Source organism: Numida meleagris, chromosome 2 (genome assembly GCF_002078875.1).
Source record: "Numida meleagris isolate 19003 breed g44 Domestic line chromosome 2, NumMel1.0, whole genome shotgun sequence".
NCBI classification, from domain to species: Eukaryota; Metazoa; Chordata; class Aves; order Galliformes; family Numididae; genus Numida; species Numida meleagris.
In genome coordinates, this window is record NC_034410.1 from 20,208,719 (window position 1) to 20,226,225 (window position 17,507).

General features: G+C 40.4%; 1 protein-coding gene across 1 annotated transcript in view; it reads left to right on the forward strand.

The window, feature by feature from the left end:
• Window positions 1-17,507, forward strand: part of NMT2 (N-myristoyltransferase 2) — a 32,238-nt gene that overhangs the window by 7,260 nt on the left and 7,471 nt on the right. Inside the window, exons 2-9 of the mRNA XM_021386742.1 lie at window positions 522-657; window positions 6,078-6,222; window positions 9,180-9,298; window positions 9,387-9,478; window positions 9,585-9,701; window positions 10,069-10,239; window positions 11,954-12,062; window positions 15,646-15,816. Coding sequence (XP_021242417.1) covers window positions 522-657; window positions 6,078-6,222; window positions 9,180-9,298; window positions 9,387-9,478; window positions 9,585-9,701; window positions 10,069-10,239; window positions 11,954-12,062; window positions 15,646-15,816 — 1,060 coding nt within the window. The remainder of the gene's footprint in view (window positions 1-521; window positions 658-6,077; window positions 6,223-9,179; window positions 9,299-9,386; window positions 9,479-9,584; window positions 9,702-10,068; window positions 10,240-11,953; window positions 12,063-15,645; window positions 15,817-17,507) is intronic.

The window sequence follows — 17,507 nt, forward strand, 5'->3', positions numbered from 1 at the left end:
GGGCAAATGGAATGTGTAGTTGCAGGGCCGTGGGGTTTTTATCCGTCCCTCCAGCAACCACTTGTAGAAGCATCGGAGATCTCTTGCTCTGCTGTGTACAACACCTTAATGCACCTTTCGTGCTTGAAGTCTTTGGCCCAATTTTCTGTGCAAGGTGCTTCTAAGTAAACAGTTCATTAGGCTGGTGAGCCTCCTGCCTACATGTGGGAATGGTCATTTCAAGTTTGAGCTGAGGCTCTTACAGTGTATGCAGTTTCACATTGCTGTGTCAAAATGCCTGCTTGTGCTGGGCTCTGAGTGTAGAACAGATGAGGAGGTGCTTGCAGGAAGCTTTTTGTGAATGCACTCTCGTTTCCCCCCCCCTCCCCCCCCTCACTTCCTTTCCCCTGGCTTGGCTGCAGATTCAAGCTACTGTTAGATTTTTCTTATAACACTGCTGATTTTTCCATATTTAATCTTTATGAATTTTAAGTTTGGTGGTATTGATTTTTCTCATTGCACGTTCTCTGAATTTCTGGCAGAAGTCCTGGAGGGGATTTGGGAGCGAAGAAGAAGAAAAAGAAACAGAAGAGAAAAAAGGAGAAGCCAAATTCCGGAGGCACCAAATCAGATTCTGCATCTGACTCTCAAGAGATTAAAATTCAACAGCCTTCGAAAGTGAGAGCCTTGTCCTGTTTCAGTTTGTGTGTGCTTTCTGTTTCAACTTTTTAATTTGTGTGTTGCTTTTTGTAAAAGAGAGTGGGTGCTACTGCCCTAGCACATCTGAATTAGGCAACTCTCTTCAGAAGCAAGGTGTAAGTCCTGGTATTGGCTGGCTGCATGAAGTTAGCCAGAGAGTTGTAACCACAGCAGTTTTTTACCACAGTGTTCTTTAACAGCAGTCAGAATTCAGGCTTTGTAGCAGAGAGTCTTAATCTGCACTGGTAATGCTTTTAAGTACATTCCGTGTTTGATGAGTTGCCTTTAGTTTAGCTGCCACCTACCACAGTTTAGTGCAGCTGCAGTTACATGGACAGCGTAGCGCTATCTCATGGCAAGCATCAGCAGGAGGAGGGGCGGACGAGTGAGTTCATGCTGACTGTATGCTGCCTATGCTGTTTTATAGCATTTTACACAAGCACGTACACACAAATAATAAATAAAATCCAGTGCTCAGCCAAGCCAGTCCAGTGTTTAGGCAAAATCTTACTGAGGCGAACCTGCTTTGTTTAACAAGCCTCGTTTGGGCAGAGTAGCAACATATCATCTCGCATAAAATGCAGTAATCTCTACCATGGAGGTACGGACTGAAGAAACTTCTTGCCATCTGAAAGGTCTCCACTGTAAGTAAGAATGCAAAATTACTTGAAGGGATGCGCAGCCTTTGTGGGCTTTGTCTCTGTGCTTTTGACTGCCAGGTTCTAGTTAAAGTGAGTTATGTGCATTGGTGGCTTTTCAACATATCTCCAGAGAAATCTGAGCCCGAGAACTGAGGTTTATAACATGGTGATATGGAAGTTCATGGGCCACTGAGCATGTTGATGTAGTTAGGTTTGCTTTACTGGATTAATGTGGAAGAAGTTACACTAACTGTGCCAGTAAGATTTGTCACGTATGTTGACACTACCAGCTGATTTTCGGGAAGAAGCTGTGCTCTGGTTTGTTAACGAACTGATGGATTTTGTGTTGTCCCTCTGGATCTTCTGTGTCACACCTATTGCTTTGAACGGATACGTTTGCCATGTGGGATTCTTATATGTAGAGCGATCTTATGTAGTTTCTTGTCTCACTACATGTTTTGACGTTATTTTTCGACAAAGTACATGGCATGAATTGCAAGAAGATTGCAAGCAACAGCCAAGTGATCTTACACTCTTTTATAGTGGGAGTGGGGCCAGTTTTAATATTAATATATAGTTCATTGTTGCAGTATCATGAGAGTTCCTAGATCCTCTGCTGACCAAATTTGTTGTTGCATCAAAAGGAATCTGCTTCATTTCATCTGCGGGACACTAGTCCTCAGCACCTTGCAGTTTTGCACACCGTTTCTGTAGCATGCACTGTATTTTGCAGACGTGGGAACTTATCCTTGTTACAGTGATGCACTCAGTGATATTTCACTAATGCAACAAGTTCAGCCAGTTTGTTAGCAATATTAAAGTTCTGTTCTGTAGGCACACAAGGGACGCCTTTAAGTTTTTCTCTCAGGCTGTAGTGTAACTAAGCCGTTTTACTGCCCTTACAGAGCTTCCTCATTTCTGTACTTGCAAGTGCACCAGTGTTGGTTTGTTTCCCTTTCTGTTCATTGTTTCAGGTGTACGACCTCATTAGTAGACAGGTTTCTCTGTCTTGGACAGCTTTGGTGTTTTAGATTATTTTCAAGGGCATCTTAGACTGCTTGTCCGTCAGTGTGGAGAAATATATTTTCTCAAGTACTCTAGTGATATTTAGGTTTTGTAGTCCTTGTACTATGTGAAGTATGGGAAAAAACATGTTTAGCATTTGCTTGCTGTTTGTTGAAAGAAGGTCTGCAAAATATTTCAGAGGAAAGTGATGTTGTACACTTGGTCTCTAGGAGAATATACACAGGATCCTCAGATATTACTCAGTGGGGCTTCTGAACAATCTGACAATTACTTTGAAAAAGAATTTTGAGGTGAGCTGTTTTTGTAAACTGGTATCCCGGTCAGCAGATGAGAAAAGCAGAACAGTGAGTCTCCTTGGCTCCTCTCTCATTTGTGATGCTGGACCTCTTGAGCACTGGCATGAGTGTAACCACAGCAATAAATGCTTGTTAGCTCTGTGCTTAAGTTGACCTTTAGGACACTTCACAATGCCCATGAGATGGGCAGCAGAGTCTCTTCTCAGTACTAGCCCCAGGGATGTAAAATTCCCGCACTAATACAAATGAACTGGCCGGATCTCTGATACTGTCAGTGATAACTGTAGTCACCAATGACCTGCACAGCATTCAGTCATAAAATAGCTTAGCTTGGAAGGGACCTCTGGAGATCTTTAGCCCAACCTCCTGCTTAGTGCAGATCGAATTAGGTGAGGTTGTTCAGGCTTAAATGTGTTTGTATGGACTCCAGAGATCTCCATCAGATTCTACAGCCTCTGTGGGCAGCCCCTTCCAGTGTTTTACCACTCATGTGGTTAGAATGTTATTAGTATTAATGGTAAATCTTTATATCTAAAATGGAACTTGATCTTTTTCAACTTGTGTCCATTATTTCTTGTTCTGTCTTTAAGCCCGTCTGCAAAGACTTGACTCAGTCTTCTTTACATCCTCCCATTAGGCAGCACTACGATTTCCTGCTCCCTTAGCCTTTGTTCAGCCTTCTTCTTGAGCCTTGCATGTCATGTGCTTCAGCCCCTCAGCCATCTTGGCAGCCTGCTGTTGAACTCATTGCGCTATGTCAATGGTTTCTCTTTAACGGGAAACCCAAAACTGTGTTTGTGGTCTCAGGGAAGACTCTTGCTGGTACAATGCAGTATGCAGTTGACTTTCTTTGCTGTGGGAGCAGACTGTTAGTTCACATTCAGTTCTGCCCACCAGGGCCTCCCAGGTTCTGCAAAGCTTCATCCTAGCCAGTCAGTGTTAGCCTCTCCTCTGTGGGCTTTCTGTGTTTCATTTACCTTTGTTAAACTTAATGAAGTTCTTGCCTTCAGCTTGTTGAGATCCCTTTGAATGGCAGCTCTGCAGTCCAGCACATCAGCTGTTCTCCCCAGCAAGGTATCACCTGTGAAGCTACAGAGAAAGCACACTGTGTCAAGTCCAGATCATTGAGGATTATTCACCCGAGTTCTCAAAATCCTCTTCAAGATGAGTGTGATATTTCCCTTTTTCCAGTCATTAAAAAAAACACCCAGCTATTGCTGTACTCTTTCAAGCTTGATACAGAGTGATGTTGCAGTAACCCCAGCCAGCTCCCGAAGCATCCTCAGGTGCATCCTGCCTATCCTCACGGGCCTGTGCTAAGTGACTCATGTGCTGAGGGGTCCCTAACTCACTCTTTTGCTCTAGGTAGTGGGAAACTTAGGCTCTGCTGCAAGGCCAAGACACAGAAGATCTCAGGTTAGATCCTGTTGCCAAAACTAGGGCAAAAACTGCATTGCGTACCTCAGCTCCATTGCACTACACTGCTGTACAGTGCTTTCTCGTGCTGTGGGGAGATGTTTTCCCCACACTGGAATTAAACAAAATTACTCTTCTTTCTCATTCATATTGAAGCACTGTGTTCACATTTCTTACCTTCCATTAAAGGAAACCAAAAGGATTTCCTCTCAACTTCTTGAGAGGAAAGGAGATTTCTCCAGATGTCCCAATCCATGTTGTGCTTAGTACCAAAACATGAACTTTTACTTTCCATGTGCTAGTTAACATCCTTTTGGAACTTAGTAACTTCTTTAGATCATCTGTTTTCTTCTTAATCTAGAAAAAATATTAGACTTGAGAAAAATCTAAAACATACTATATAAATTCTTATATGTCAACATTGGTGTATGATTACTTAATCTACCGATAAGAGTTCAGAATTTATCTAGGAGAGTCAGAAGTGTTTGTATCAGGCCAGAGGGTAATTGTCAAATTCACTTTTAGTTAAGAAAAGTAATCTACATCACTGTAACTTGGATTTAAGAATGGAGTAGGATTTTTATGCTTCCATGGCATTGATCTAGTTTGAACTACTTGGAAGTGTGTAAATATGTTAGTTCACAATTACTCAGATGGTGGGTGTTAAAACCTGTTCACAGGCTGAATTTAACCCCACTTAAATTAGTGAAAGAAATTGCATAATGCTTAGAGAGCACATGTTTTTATTGTAAGTAGGAAACAATGGCTTGCATGAGCTACATGCCATTGCAGAGCTACTCCTTCTGTGACTGAGGACACTGAAGGTAGTTGCCCATCCAAATGAAGCTTTAGCTTCATTGTTACATGTAGCTTGTGGTGGTTTTTCAACACACAAATCCTAGTCAGAAAGCAAAATACTGAAATAGCATTGATATTCAGCAAGAAAACATCAGGCTTGAAATCTCTATCCAGAAATATTTAATATTTTCCAATCCGTTTGAGACTATTCCATCAGATATATTTATTCCACTGCAAAGTCTGGGAAAACATGAGTGTAAGTGTGCTGCTGGTATGCTCAACTTGTCACTTGGGAGATGGTTCTAAAAAGAGAGAGAGAAAGAAGGAGGGAGGGAGAGAGGAATAAGTTCCTTCGCATTTAGAAGTCTGTTAGCATCATTCCTCTGCAATTTCATGTGCAGGTAGAATTCTCATTCTAATTATGCATACTCAGAATGCTCAGAGTTCAGGGTTTAGGAGCTCAGTTCAGAAATGCCGAGCCTCAGGTTTTTTGTTTTTCAGATAACTCTCTATAAAGATTTTTCCACTTCTAAGTGGAATATTAATTTATTTTACGTCTGCTTCTATAAGGTAAAGTTGCCTTAGGTTGTAAGTTTTAACATAGTTGGTATTAGTGGCAAAATGGTGAACTTCTATATATGATACAATGCAGTAAGCTGCCTACTATAAAATTAGGTACCTAATAGAAGGTAGATCCAATATAACTAAGGTTGTAAAGTGGATATTTGCAGCAACAGCATAACTGAAATATTGAGCCGTACTGAACTTAAGTAATGTTTTATAGTGTATATATGAGGTATAACTTCAAATATCACTGTGTAGTGTCTTTAGATTGTTAGATATCTAAGCTAATCTGCTTTTTGCAGGCCTTATTTTATTCTTTATTCTATTTTACTGCTGGGAGAGGAATATAATAAGCATTTTATTGTGGTACTGGTAGCCTGGCTTAATGCTGCTGTTACATGTGTTACCAGCACTGAATTTTCATAGTTAAATGAAAACACTACTCAAAATTGCTAAGTATCTTGTGAAGCTGCTTGTCTCCTTCCCACCGATCCTTCCCTCCTCCTGCTGCTGAAGATAATACTAAAAGTGATTGTGATAAGAAGGGCTTATACAAGAATACAAAAGAATAAAGTAAATGCAGATATTTGTACAGTGGTCTAAAGTAAACAGCGTGTCCAAAGTAATCGTACCCTCTTCTGTTTGTCTCCACGTGCAGAATCCAGCCATTCCAATGCAGAAGCTTCAAGATATCCAGAGAGCAATGGAGCTGCTCTCTGCGTGCCAAGGTCCAGCAAAGAACATTGATGAGGCTACCAAGCGTAAATACCAGTTTTGGGATACACAACCTGTACCGAAACTTAGTAAGTTGAGTTGGGCCTGGGCACGTGATCTTGAAAGAACATACACCAGTTGTGTGGCTCTCTAAAATGAGTATTAAGTTGGACTGCATGTGGTAGAGTTCCTTAATCTTTTGTGTTGTTTGTATGGGATTATTGATACTCTTTAGGTGAGTACCTGCCCTTCAAAATAATATGCAACAAAACACGGTGTTACTGAATCTCATTCTGATGTTCTCTACAAAAATGCTGTTGCAGTAACATTCCTTTGTATATCCTAGGTCTGAACTCTTAAACAACAGAACACAAATAGAACACTTCAGGGCAAATAAAAAATCTATCAAGTAGTGATAAGAGTAAACTTTTACTCTGTTTATTTTCCCTGGTTGTTGTTGTTGTTGTTGTGGGGCACAGATAGATTTGCAGTCACAGTGACTGTGACTCTTCTGGTGGAGGCTACAGTGTTTCCATGCAGCTTTAAGTGATTAATGACACTTCCCTCCTACCTGAGCTCTTCTGCTGCTCTTTGTTCACCTGCTTCTTCCACAATGTACACTACCTTGAAGACATGTTTTCTGAGTCTCTTCTTTGTTCTTGGTACCAAGTGAAATGCAGAGGTGACTTCTCCTTGCCTTTCGCTTTGTAAGGAATTTGTTGGATTACTTTTTTATTGTACTCATCTGATCCCTGTTTACATAGGGTTGGTAAGTCGTAGTCTCTGTTGGAGAAGACAGCTGCTGACTCTCTTGTTGGTGGTTTTTTTTTCTGATTTATTTCTGTATCATCTTCTTCTCCTTTCACTTTTTTTCAAGTTAAGCTGTTCTAGCTCTGCAGTGCCCAAGAAACTTGGGGACTGCACAAGTAAAGCGGTACCTGTCATTAATTCTGTTCTGAAAGTTTGTCTCCATGGCATTGAGGGCTGGTGTAGAATAAGCAGAAATAAGTTAGAGAGTAAAGCACAGGAGCACTTTTCTCTGTCTGTCCAAAGGGCAGTGTTTCACATTAATCCAGATCTGTAGCTCAGTCCTCAGTGATCATGTTTTCCCCTGACTTCCTTGCATAGAGAAGTCCAGAGCAGAGTGCTCTCCACTGGATTGAACTGACCTGGGCCAACTATGTTCTGGGCTGCATTAAAAGAGGAGTGGTCAGCAGGGAGAGGGAGGTGGTGGTCCCCCCCTACTCGGCTCTTGTGAGGCCCCATCTGGAGTACTGCATCCAGGCCTGGGGCCCCCAGCACAAGAAGGACGTGGAGCTCTTGGAACGAGTGCAGAGGAGGGTGACCAAGACGATCAGAAGGCTGGAGCACCTCTCCTATGAGGAAAGGTTGAGGGAACTGGGCTTGTTTAGTTTGGAGAAGGCTCCGAGGAGACCTCATTGTGGCTTTCCAGTACTTGAAGGGAGCGTATAAACAGGAGGGGGATCGATTGTTTGTGAGGGTGGATAGTGATAGGACAAGGGGGAATGGTTTGAAACAGAGACAGGGGAGATGTAGGTTAGATGTTAGGAGGAAGTTTTTCACACAGAGGGTGGTGACGCACTGGAACAGGTTGCCCGGGGAGGTTGTGGATGCCCCGTCCCTGGAGGCATTCAAGGCCAGACTGGACGTGGCTCTGGGCAGCCTGGTCTAGTGGTTGGCGACTCTGCACTTAACAGGGGGGTTGAGACTCGATGATCATTGTGGTCCTTTTCAACCCAAGCCATTCTATGATTCTGTGATGATTCTATGACCTGCCTGAGTTATTCTCTGTACAAGTTTCGTTCAGATATCTCTGTAAACTAATAGATAGTAGTTGTAGCAGTAGTCCTGCCTTGATGGAAGAAGAGCCTAGTCGAGAAAAGTTGATGTACAAATCAAGAAATACTCCTGCCATTACTAAGCATTTTCAGAACCAGATGTCTGCACAGCATTTCCAGGAGTTCAGTTCAGAATGCTCAATACATCCTAAAGCAGCTCTGTACAGATGAGCGTCTTCTCCCAGCCTAAAAGGACAAATAGAATGGCTCTAGAGATGGCTTGTTAGGGCTGTAGAGTAGAAATATACTTGGCTGAATTAGGCTGGCAGAGGTTCTGGTCAGCAGTTTTTCTGAATTGCTTCTTGAGTCTGTTGTTGAATTTTATTTTATTTTTTTAGCTTTATCTGCTGAATGGACATAATGGGAAGTCTTCACTGTTTGATACACAGGTTATGTTCAGATAGAAAAAGAATCTATTGATTCAAGAAATAGTGGTAGGAATCTTTGCATTAAATTAACTTCAGAATCTGTCTGCCTTATAGTTAAGGTTGTTAGCGATCGGTCCATTACTGTATAATATTAGGTCAAGTCTGCTATATAGTGAGACAACAGATGCTTCCAAAATTTATGTAAAGATGCTGGTAATTATGGCCTTCCAAATGGGACAGTGAGCCATAACTACTTGTCAGGATTGGGCATTGTTTGGGAAAAGTACGTACCATGTTTGGCAGGTGCCACTCCATGGAAGAGTAGCAATTTCTGTTTATAGCCGATTGTTATATACTGATGAACTAGAGTTGTACAATAAGGTAGGAGGAATACTCTTTAATGTAGGATTTGAAGACAAGTTTCCTGGTTGGTTTTTTTTTTTGCGTTCTTTATAAGCCCTGGCTTTGCAGTACTGCTGGTCCTGAGTAGTACTGCTGAGCTCAGGCCTGTTCAAGGCGGTTGTAAACAGGATCCATCGCTCATTAGCCGTCGGTACATGTTTCTGATGATGAAACCATGTATTTCACAGCTGGCCAAGTGCCGTGCGTGTGCTGATAAATTGGTGTCCTGTATTATGAAATACTGGATGGAGTAGTTCTATGGCTGACTGTAGGCACTGTGATGAAGTAGTTGTCAGTCTGAATGCAATCTGTAAGAACTGAGAAGTTCTTGAGAATTAATGGGGAAGCTAGCAGTGTAACTGTTCTTTTTTTTCTTCTTCTTCTTCTCCTCCCTTGATTTTTTTCCTCCTTCAAAAGACGAAGTCATAACTTCACATGGTGCAATTGAGCCAGATAAGGACAATGTCCGCCTAGAGCCATATTCTTTGCCACAGGGTTTTATGTGGGACACGTTGGATCTTAGCAACGCTGAAGTTGTAAGTAAAACATTTATTATATGTACCTAAAATCACTGGAATATATTCTGATTAATTGTGGGTAAGCCTTTTTTTTTCTTGTTTTCAGCTGAAGGAGTTATACACACTGTTAAATGAGAATTATGTAGAAGATGATGATAATATGTTTAGGTTCGATTATTCCCCTGAATTTCTTCTGTGGTGAGTGGCAAGTGCTGCATTCTGTTCTGGCTGGAGTGCAAAGAAGGGTGTTTTTATTACATCTTCTTAGGCAGTAATTTGTAATTATTCCTGTCATCGATTCTAGGGCTCTCCGTCCTCCAGGCTGGTTACCGCAGTGGCACTGTGGGGTCAGAGTGTCTTCAAACAAAAAGCTGGTAGGATTCATAAGTGCCATCCCTGCAAATATTCGTATTTATGACAGGTAAAACGCACCATTACTTTTATATTTGTAAAAAATAAAAAAAGGCATGTTACAAATCTTAAAGCTGACATCCATTACCATGGAGAGCTTACAAAGAGAGAGAGGTTCGCTGACAATTGAGAATGGAGTACTGTAAACACCTTAGATGCTGCCTTGCATGTCATGCACTTCTCCACTCATGTCGTGATATCAGATTAATATTTGTTGCAGATGTAATTTGTCACAGGCTGATTTATCTTTACATGAAATTCTTCTGTTACGATATGGAAAACTAATATTATGTCATTGAAAATATGCAGTGTGCACTGTTTGTTTTTGTCGATAGTATTTTTTTAAAATTCATTTTCACTCTGTAATGTCCTTTTAGTGTGAAGAAAATGGTAGAAATCAATTTTCTGTGTGTCCATAAGAAACTGAGATCTAAGCGGGTGGCACCTGTACTGATTCGGGAAATAACCAGAAGAGTAAACCTGGAAGGGATTTTTCAGGCTGTTTACACTGCTGGAGTGGTGCTCCCCAAACCTGTGGCCACTTGCAGGTAACCTAGGTGATGTTCATAATAACATTGGTTCCTGTACTAGTCATTTGAAGCGCGTGCTGTGTAATTGGCTATTGTGGTAATTTCACACTGGTAGGTAGCTCTGCATTGCCTTGCTGCTTTCTCAATCTCCCTCCCCAAAAAGACAGGGAGAGGAAATATGATGGAAAAAAACACATGGGTTGAAATAAAGACAGGAAGATCCCTCATCGATTACTGTCATAGACAAAACAGACTCAGCATAAGGAGATTAATATAATTATTGCCTACTGATAGCAAACTAGAGCAGTGAGAACTACAGGCCAGCTACAGACAGTCTCCCCCATCCATCCTCCTCTGAGATAGTGCAAGCGAACATGGAATGGGGACTGCGGTCAGTTCTCTGACCTGGTTAGCTGCAGGGCTGTTCTCTCTCATTTTCCCACTCCTCTCTCCCAGCTGCTGTGGTGCAGTTTTTCTCTTCCTTAAATCTGCTCTCCCGGAGGCGCAACCAATGTCCCTCATTGGCAGCTGCTGGTCTTACCTGACATAGGACAGCTGCTGGACTCTGCTCACAGAGACCACCCCTGCAGCCCCCTCACTACCAAAACCTCGCCACATAAACCTAATATGGGTATCTTAAAAAAAAAAAAATATATATATGTATATATATAATATTCAAAGAAATTGAATGCTGTGGATTTGATTCTAACCTAAAAGCACAAGTATATGTATGTGGTTTTCTGCTTGTTTTCTTTTTCCTTTTTTTTTTTTCCCCCCTTAGGAGCCTCGGATAAAATACCTTCTCAGACTGAAATCTAATACTGAGTTTGTTTATTGTACCTCAAATAGATTAATAATGTTTCTGTTGACCTTCTGGTGAAAACCATGCTAGCAATGGCAGCATTGTATACCTGTGTTTTTCAAGTGGCCTGTTTCCCTGCTGGGACACTTCCCTGTTGACCTGGTTGCTTGCCAAAGATGGCAGAGCATTTCTGGGAATTGTGTGATCTGCTTTTTCCAATGCTTTAATCTTTACTGGAGAAAGGAATTTGATAAAGATGGGAAAACTATTGCATGAAAACAGTGGTATGTTGTAAAGTATGATTTCATTTGCTTGGAGTGAATTTTGTTTCTGCTGGGAAAAGTTCTGTTTCAGCGGTATTCTTCTGAGAACAGAATACTCATTTATGAGGCTTTTGATTTAAATTTTGTTTGTACATATCAACATCAAAGATCCTGTAACCTCCTATAGGTAAGGATGGAAAAAAAGTTGTGCTGTGTAAGAGTAACCAGGGATGTTCTGTTGCCCTGTGGTCTGCAGGGAAGAGTCCCTTCAACAAACTGCTCAGAGACTGAGCAAAGAGGGACCTCTGTTCTTAAGCTTTGAAAACTAATCAATAAAATGAATGTTACCATGTAAGCATGGAGAGATTGGCGGGGATATGGCAGGGACTAGAATGTTTAGCCCTGGGTTACTCATTCCTTAAGGAGATTAGATCCAAAACACAGTGATTGCAGACTTGTCTAACAGCTATTGCTTAGGTATAGCTTTTCCTTTTTCGTTGATTTTTGTTTGTTTGTTTGTTGTCCAAGTCTCCTACAGATATCAGGTCAGTACATGCTGGCTAAGAAATGAATTTGTAGAGGAGGAGAAGAGCAAGAAATTAGAGAAACGGATACAAGTAAAGCTGACACTTAAAACGCTACTTGATCTCATGAATTTTATTTCCAGGTATTGGCATCGATCACTGAATCCCAGAAAATTGGTGGAGGTGAAATTTTCACATTTGAGTAGAAACATGACTCTACAAAGAACAATGAAGCTCTACAGACTTCCTGATGTAAGCAGTATGTCTTCTAGAGAATCCCCACAGTTATCGGGAGGCCCAAAATAACCTTCCATCTGTCTCTGACAGCTCAGACTTTTGTGCATGTAGAACATAGAAAAATAGAATCTTTTTTACTAAGCAGAAGTAGGGACTATACTAAACAGAAAATACTATTCCTAGAAGTGTAGGTTTGTGCACGGAGAAAATATAACCGTGGACTCAAAAGTCTTTAAAAAAAAAAAAGTAAATACGCACAGAAACCTTGACTTTGTAAGCATATAGGATTGAGTTGAAGATGATAAGATTTTTCTAGGTGTAATTTATCTGATAAAAATTACTGGAGTAGAAAATTAACAGCTAACGTCTTAAAATTCTTAGAAAAGTCCTCTAGAAAGTTGGTTGAGTACAGTGGGATTGTTTGGTTCCACTCTAATTCCCAGCTATTTCTTGTCTGTCAGAGAAAGTTGTTGGTCTGCAATGAGCAGGCTCAGCAAAAGCTGCCTTAAGTGTTGTGTGCTGTTATTTGCATGGTTGGGCCAAAAAAAAGTGTTCTGGCGTAGCTGGGTTAGTTAAAAATATTTTTTTCCATATTTGCTGCTAATAGCTAGGCTGGCAAAAAGCCTTCAGATGCATTTCCTTGACAGGGCAGGTCTCTGTAAGTAGTCTGAGATGAACTATTAAAAAAATCTCATTGCTGTAATAGCCTATAGAAGCTAGTCTAAGCTACATGATGGAAAGCAATTTCTTTGCTTGTAAAAGCTACCTTTCTATTTGGAGGGATTTGCAGACTGTCCTTTGGACCAGTGCCATTTCAAGTAAACCTTTTTGATGTAAACAAACTCTCCCTTTGCGTTTAAAAAAAGAAGTGCTTTTTTATACTTTATAATGCACTTTGTAATTATTTATCTGCCTTTGGAGAATTTTTTCTGTTTATATTTAGCTTGGTGCTGCAGGCTCTGTTCTTACTGGTCCGTGTGAGTAATACACTAAGCACTCCTCAGTATGAAGCACGTGCCGTGGCTTGATCTCAACTCCTGCTGCTGTCAGTGGGACTCATTTCCTGTGCTGCCTGCATGCTACTTGTGCCTGCATGTGTGGGTTCTCCCTTCTCCCTTGCGTGCAGGGCAGCCGTTTTCAGAGCTTAAGAATTAATAACCCTATTAATTAGGTTTTAATCTTGGAGAACTAAATATAGCTTTCATCAAATCTGAAGATGGTTTTTAAAAGTCTGAAAAGTCCCATAGACAGTTTCAAATATGGGTTTCAGTGGCAACACTAGTACCATTTCTCATGGAAACAATACGTGGTAAGAATAGCTTAAAGAATAAGATAAGGATCATACAGTGAAGTATAACTACAGTCAACTGTAAACCAAGGGCCTTAGGACTCCTTATGCCTCAGTTGTTCATTTACTTTTATGTAGAACTTGAGAGATTCTTCTACGGAAAATAAAGATGTAATTTTTTTCACAGAATCACAGAATGGCTTGGGTTGGAAGGGACCTTAAAGATCATCTAGTTCCAGTCCCCCTGCTGGGGGCAGGATTGACAACCACTAAATCAGGCACTAGATCAGGTTGCCCAGGGCCCCATCTAACCTAGCCTTGACATTTTTGCTAATGCTTACTGCTTAGTTTTTGTGCTTTGGGTTCTATAGAGTTTCTTTTCCTGTGGAAAGGTCTAAGTGCTTTTGCAAATCTGTATCTTCAGTCTCAGGCTGTTATTATAAACAGTTATGTCAGACAAATTGGTTCATTCAGGACAAACTGTCCTAAAATAAAAGCTTTCTGAATTCCTAACCACCACTTTAATGTCCCTCAACACCAATGTTTCTTGCATTCTAACCTCTTTTCCTAGAGTCCTTGAAATATCATTGCCACTGGGAGCTCATCTCCCTTTAATAGGAATTAATCAATCCTAATCACAAAAACAGTGTGAACTGAAAAGGTTTTCTGAAATAATAGAGGAAATACTGTAATTACATCATTGAAGTATCACCCTCACTGAAGGCTCTTTGTGCATATACCTGCAGATACATTAAAAAAATAGGTGGAGGTAAAGTGTTTAATCTCTTAAGCAAGGAGTTTTCTGAAAGGAAGAAAATTTGGCTGTGTTTTGAATAAAGACAGGAGTGTGTTTGTCTTTGTATGTCTTTCTGTGGCTGAGCTCCGTAGCTAGAATACTCACATGGGAATATGCCCAAGGCAGCTCAGTTTGTGGAGCGGAGAAATAAATCTTAGCCCTATTCTGTACTTTCTTCTTCACTTCTGCAGCTGTAAATAATCACTTAGGTTGGCCATTCTAAGTGCTTCTAAAGATGTTGCAGCCCAACTGCTTTTCCTCCCTTTGTGCTCCAGTGTATAGTTTTAGAAGTCAGGCTTGGGGGAAGCAGAAATTAGTATGTTATGTTGTCGTTCATAAGGAAGTTGTGAACAAAATACAACATATAAAGGGCCGTTCTCCTTATGGATTCAGAGCACTTAAAATTCTAGAGCAGATGCTGTTGTGGAGTCACACCACCATCCCATGCTGCTCAGGAAAGCAGGAAGAATAGTCCCAGTACAGGACTGTGGCAAGATGTGTCTTAATTTTTCATCTAGCTGCTGAATCCCAGAGCATGTGAATAAAGACCCCCAGAATAACTCCTTTTTGAGCAGGGCATAATCAGCTGCACTAATTTCAGGCTTCCAGTAATCAAATCACTACTTGGCTGCTCTTGCAATTGACTTTGCTGTGATTAATGTGGTACATGCCCAAGTATGTGGCTCAGATAGATGAAGCTGGACAAACGAGCTCTGAAGGAGAATGAGCCTTTCTCTCCCTGAAAGGAAATAGTCAAGAAAGCTAATAATAACTGGAGAGAAAACTTCAGCCACCTTTACGTGTTTAAACATTAATTAATCGTATAGTACCGGGAAGCAGTTTTTCCTCTTCCAGATTTACATTCAAGTAAGCTGCAATATTTGTTAAAATACCATAACTTTTTTTAATTTCAGAAAGCTTGAAGTTATGAGAAGCTTTCTTGGTAAACTGTGGCTGAGTGTATATAGGAATTTGAGTTGGCAAGCAAGTTTATAAGCATTAAGAACAGGTTAAAAGATCTCTTATTAAACATTATCATTTGACTTTGGTTTATAGCTTGACTAATATTTTTAAATTTGAATCATAAGAGTTCTTGTCTTCAGATTAGCTTCTGATATGTAAGTTGCTTTACGTTTTATTTCTGTACCTGCGCCCTATGTAGTTTAGAAGAGGATAAGAAATAAAGACTGACCTGGAAAAAAAAAATCGGAATACAAATGTGTGAAGCCTGGGCTGTTGGCAGTAGCATCTCCTTCTCTGGAGAAATGAAGTTGCTTCAATATTGGAATATTAAAATTGAAGTGCCCCAGACCGTCTCAATAATTAGAAGAGGGGGAATTCTGATTGAAAGCGGTTTGTAAAATAGCATAATGAATTAGGTGGCTAGGGTAAAGTAGGCTAATAATGAATGCATTAGAGCAAGTGGAATGACTGTGCAGCCTATTTCCAGACCTTGCTGTGTATGCAGTTTTCCTTTCAACATCTTAACATTTATTTTTCTTCCTTACAATAAGGCTACGAAGACTTCGGGTTTGAGGCCAATGGAACAAAAAGATACTAAAGCCGTCCAAGAATTAATCAACACTTACTTGAAGCAGTTTAATCTTGCTCCTGTGATGGATGAAGAAGAGGTGGCCCATTGGTTCCTGCCTCGGGAACATATTATTGACACTTTTGTTGTAGAGGTAAAATGTTCCCTAACTACCTCAAGAACGTGTATGTGAATGTTGCTTGTGAAAATTTTTATCAGCACCAATCTTTTTGAAATGCAGTTGAGATTTGGTGTCATGACTCCAAGTTTTGTTCTTCATATTGTATTCTTATAGTAAGGAAATGTTTGTTTGACTGTGATAAACTGCAGCACTCTTACAATTTTTTTAAAAAAGAATTTTGAAATCTCAAAATATCGTTGTCTTGGAAGTATCACATTGAAGAACCTTACACATTTTAAAAAATGACCTTCGCACACCCTGCATGCCTCCCTGATCCCTGTTCCTTCTCGAGAGAAGTGACAGTAATTGTCCAATATTGCTTTTGTCCAAAAAATCTGCTTTTCTAGAAAAATGATTTAATGACTGGTAAAAGGATTTGGTTTGAATTCAGTTTCATTCCCACAGGTGTTGAATATTTTTCTGCAATATGCCAGTTCAACATTTTTACTTCTTTAAAACCAATTTTTAGAGACACACTGCTAGTATATGGGAATTGTGTGGGATTTTTCCAGTAGTCTGCTTCAGTAAAATATCTATTTTTAATAGAGTGTCTGTGTGCATACTGATGATTTTGTGTGCGTTTGTGTGTTGGCACTGTGGTGAAGTGCTGTTGACTAGGAGTTCAGTTCTCTTTTGTTCCTAAATGATCATCTGTTGCTTCCTCCCCTCAGCCTGAATTGTGGTGACAACACCTGTGACAGAATAAGCAGTACAGAATAGGCTAGCGTTTGGATTGGAAATGCCCAAGGTGTGGTTGGAGGTAGCTGTGATTAAGCTAGGGGAGGAAGATACGCTTTTCCCCTTGACTCCATGCTGTATCAAGTGTGGACATCATTTTCAGATAGTGAAGTACTTCGTTTGAATTGATAAGGTTATCTAAAAAGGTCAGCACTGAAATTACTAAACTTAGCACATCTTCGCAGAAGCTTCAGGTAGCAGTTGTCAGTGTTTCCACACAGCAGTGTGAATTCATTCAGGAGTCTCAGCTGAATGTAGAAACTTCCTGCTGCTGGAGATAAGAGGTGCTGCTCATCAGTCATCTTTGTCCAGAGTTACTTTTCTACTTACTTTGCAGTGGGTCTAGTGCTCACTGGACTTCTCCATGGTCTGATTTGCTTTATTGCTCCTCTTTTGTTCTCCTCACCACGCTTTCTTCCTCTGGGTTTTCTGTCTTTGCTGGCGAATTCGAGCCCAGAAACTACAGAACTCTCCGTAAGCACCAGGATTGTGTGGCTCCTTTGCCTTATCTTCTTGGAGGAGTCATGAAACACGATCAGAATAGGAACAGTGAAAATCTGGGTAGTATTCTTTGTGCTGAGTGTGTCAGTTATAAACCATGTGTTAATTATTTCCTATTGCATACACTCTTGAAAATGGTTAAACTTCATTATGTTCATTAAATATTAGGCAAGTTTCTGTAGGATACTTTGGATTTTTGTCTGATTACCTTTTTTGATTACTACTGGACTTATTAGAATTTCAATGTAATTTAGCACTGTTGTCTAGCAGATAGTTGAGAAAATGATTCCTCAGTGTGAACTTCATCAGATTAAAAAAATCTTTTAAAAATTACATTCAGTTGGAAGAACTTTTCTATACATATTTTTGGGCGGGGGTGAGTATGTTTTGTTATCTATTTTTGTAGGAAGGTAAGCTTGAGAAAC